General features: G+C 36.8%; 1 protein-coding gene across 1 annotated transcript; it reads left to right on the top strand.

Annotated features, from left to right (window-relative positions):
* Nucleotides 1-918: 918 nt before the first annotated feature.
* LOC143382634 (CGG triplet repeat-binding protein 1-like) lies at nt 919-3,241 on the top strand. The gene is made up of 2 exons (XM_076836872.1): nt 919-960; nt 2,903-3,241. Exons 1-2 carry the CDS (start codon nt 919-921, stop codon nt 3,239-3,241), a joined length of 381 nt encoding a protein of 126 aa, XP_076692987.1.
* Nucleotides 3,242-4,019: the final 778 nt, after the last annotated feature.

The raw sequence follows: 4,019 nt of genomic DNA, 5'->3' as shown, positions 1-4,019 counted from the left end.
TATAATATTAATTTAAGCACATGAAAAGGTATTCAACATCATTAGCCATAGCCACCAGGGAAATGAAAATAGAACCGTAATAAGATATCACTTAATACCCACTAAAATAACTATAATCAAAAGGAAAATAGCAAGTGTGGTGAAGATGCAGAGAAATGTGAGCTATTATATATTGCTGTTAAGAAGGTAAAATATTGCAGCTATTTTGAAAAAAAAAAAAACTTTTTTCCAAATTATTAAAATTAGGTTATATGATCCAGCAGGTCCACTCACAGAAGGAAAATATGTCCACACAAAAATTTTTGCACAAATACTCATAACAATGTTATTAATAAAAGTCAAAAAGTAGAAATAACCCAATTGTTCATCAACTGATGAATGGATAAATAAAATGTGTTATATCCACACAATAGAATATTATTTGCCAATAATAATAAAAAAAAATAAGCCATTAGGCAGGCATCGTGGCACATGCCTGTAATACCAGTATTTTAGGAGGCTGAGGCAAGAGGATCACAAGTTCAAGACCAGTCTGAGCAACTTAGTGGACCCCTTAGCAACTTAGGGAGATCTTATCTCCAATAAAAAGGGCCAGGGATGTGGCTCAGTGGTTAAGTGCCCCTGGGTTCAATTCATAGTACCCAAATATATATGTGTACTAACACAAGCTATAACAGGGCTGAAACTAGAAAACATTATGCTAAGTGAAAGACATTGAGTACAAAATATCACATATTACATGATTCTATTTGTATGAAAAATACAGAATAAGTACATCTACAGAGACAGAAAATAGATGAGTGTTGGCCTACGGATAGTAGATAGAAGGAGGAGGTGGTAGATTTGGGAGAGTTGGGAGGTTCTACTTAGGAATACCAGATTTCTTTCTGGGGTTATGAAAATGCCCTAAAATCGATCATGATGATGAATGCATACGAAAACTATGTAACTGTGCTAAAAGTATAATTTGGATGAGCAAATTATATGATTTCTGAATTATATCTCAATAAAGCCTACCAAAAATGTAATGGTAATGTTTTTCAATTAGAAAAAAAGATAGATAAAAGATTAGCTATTTTGGAGTGTCCATCCTTGCTTCAATTAGGCATGGCTAGTGACCATCATATATTATTGAAAGTATTATGGGTGAGAAAAGCAAAGAGTCCTACACAAAATTTCCCTTTAATCTCACCAATTTCATCATCTTTTTATTCACCTGATTCTTTTTGTTATTGTTGGGAATTGAACTTAAGAGTGCTTAATCACTAAGCTACATCCCCCACCCTATTTATTAATTATAATATATATAATTGATTATAATTATAATATTTTAAAATATAATATTAATTTAATTATAATATTGAGTCTGGCTAAGTTGCTTAGGGCCTTGCTAAATTGTTGAGGCTGAGTTTGAACTTGCAATCCTCCTGCCTCAGACTCTTGAGTATCTGGGATTAGAGGCGTGCACCACTGTGCCCAGCTTCACCTGATTAAAATTCTTATTATTTCAACACTTAAGTGTCACCTTCTCATGAGATAGCCTTTCCTGACTGTTATATCTAAAGGTAATGTGTTCATCTGTGTCCCATGGTGTACTCTAGAATCTGTCTCATCAGGGGCTGGGGATGTGGCTCAAGTGGCAGCGCGCTCACCTGGCATGCGTGCAGCCTGGGTTCAATCCTCAGCACCACGTACAAACAAAGATGTTGTGTCCACAGAAAACTAAAAAATAAATATTAAAAACAAAATCTGTCTCATCATAATATGATCATTTGTCGTATGTTCTCCCATCTGAATTTTGAGGTTTTTGAGGCCAGATACAGAGTAGGCACTTATTTCATCACCCACATACAATAAATGAGTGAAGGATAAGAAGAGAGAATTTATAGAAGTTATGGTTAGTGGTTCTTTATACTAATGCCTCATCAACCCTGTTTTGTTTATAGGTCTTTTTTGTTTATTTTGGTGGTTGTTATTTTGATGCTAGGAATCAAATCCAGGACCTACACATGCTGAGCATATACTCCTACCACTCATCCATATCTTAAACCCAATACTCCACTTTTGAAAAATGGTTTAGTTGCATGTATCAAGAACTCTGAAGGGCTGGAGTTGTGGCTCAGTGGCAGAGCACTCACCTAGCATGTGTGAGGCCCTGGGTTCAATCCTCAGCACCACATAAAAATAAATAAATAAAATAAAAATATTGTATCCAACTACAACTAAAAAATAAATATTAAAAAAAAGAACTCTGAAAGTGTTCGTTTGAGTTGGTTCCACTATAAAGAATTCTTTGCACTTAACATTTATTGAATACTTTTTATATGTCAGGCACTACTCTAAATCCTAGGGTTTAGAACAAGGCCCACTCAGATTTGCCATTATCTTGTTATAGACCCTTGAACTGTGTGGTCTGCTCTCCATGGTTCTGAACCATACTTGTCCTTTAGATGCAAGCCTACTTCACAAAAATCTCCTGTGTAATCTTCCCCCAGTGTTGGAAGGAAAAGATGATAATAAAAGAGAAATGGAAAGAGCAGGGCAGAAAACCTATAAGTAAAGGCATGACTTCCCGGCACCTCAGGGAAAATAGGGTGCAAGCCCAGAAACTATTTCCCAACCACCACTTGTTGAAAAACTGATTTGAAGGCGTCTCTGGGTGTGAACAAACGGAAAGTGCCAGGATTTGATGTGTCTGAGGTTTTGTGTTGGAGACCCTTCACTACTAAGTATCAAGAAAAAAAAAAAAAAAACTAATCCGAACCTAATTCAGGATTAAAATGGAACGATTTGTAGTAACAGCACCCCTGGATCATGTCACTGAGTTTGGAGGTGAGCTTCATGAAGATGGAGGAAAACTGTTCTGCACTTCTTGCAATGTGGTTCTAAATCATGTTGCAAGTCTGCTATTAGCGACCACCTCAAGTCAAAGACTCATACCAAGAGGAAGGCAGAATTTGAAGAGCAGAATGTGAGAAAGAAGCAGAGGCCCCTAACTGCATCTCTTCAGTGCAAAAGTACTCCGCAAACAGAGAAAGTCAGTGTTATCCAGGACTTTGTGAAAATGTGCCTGGAAGCCAACATCCCCCTTATGAAGGCTGATCACCCAGCAGTCCGTGTTTTCCTGTCTGGCCATGTGAAGAAGGGAGGTTCCATACCTAAGTCAGACCAGCTGAGGAGAGCATATCTGCCTGATGGATATGAGAATGAGAATCAGCTCCTCAACTCACAAGATTGTTGACAAGGAGGTTACCGCTGTTGTGATCAAGATAATAATGTGGAGTATTAAAGTTATGTGTTAAAAAAAAAGAGAGAGAGAAATGGAGAAAACACAAGAAGAGAAATCATTAGAAAGGCACAGCCACTTAGAGATTCAGGTAGAAAAAGGGAATTTATTTTAAGATTATTTTCAAATAGTTTTAGCTAATAACAAAAATATGACAATTTAGACACACACGCACACATACACACACACACAAAGATGAGTGGAGAAAAATAATTACATACCAAGCAATGCAAAGCTTTAGGCTTATGAATTCCAGAAGATTTAGAAATGTGGTACCTGAACAGCCATCATCTGTTGAGTTTTACTAAATTACTTGCGGCTATTAATTGTCTTTATTGGCGATCTTTAAATTTTGGTGGATAATAGATGAGGATTTCTGTTTCAAAGTTATATAGTTAACATATTTCTTCTGGATAAAGAACGTCTCATGTTCCTTTGTTTGTTTGTTTATTTTCGAAAAAGTTAAAATTCCTGGGATTACTGCCCTCAGAATTTAAGGTCTGGGTTAGGCAGAAAGACCACCAGATGCAGTGGCACATAACGGTAGTCCCAGCTTCTTGAGAGGCTGAGACAGGATCATTACTTGAGCCCAGGAGTTTGAGGGCAGTCAGGACAATACAGCAAAACCCCATCACAAAAATAATACTAATAAAATAAAAATGTCCAGGCATGGTGGCACATACCTGTAATCCCATCTACTTGGGAAGCTAAAGCAGAAGGATCACAAGTTCAA

The sequence above is a fragment of the Callospermophilus lateralis genome, chromosome 17, assembly GCF_048772815.1.
Source record: "Callospermophilus lateralis isolate mCalLat2 chromosome 17, mCalLat2.hap1, whole genome shotgun sequence".
In the NCBI taxonomy this organism is placed as follows: Eukaryota; Metazoa; Chordata; class Mammalia; order Rodentia; family Sciuridae; genus Callospermophilus; species Callospermophilus lateralis.
The sequence above is the reverse complement of the archived record's forward strand: the minus strand, read 5'-3'. Positions and strand labels throughout refer to the sequence as shown.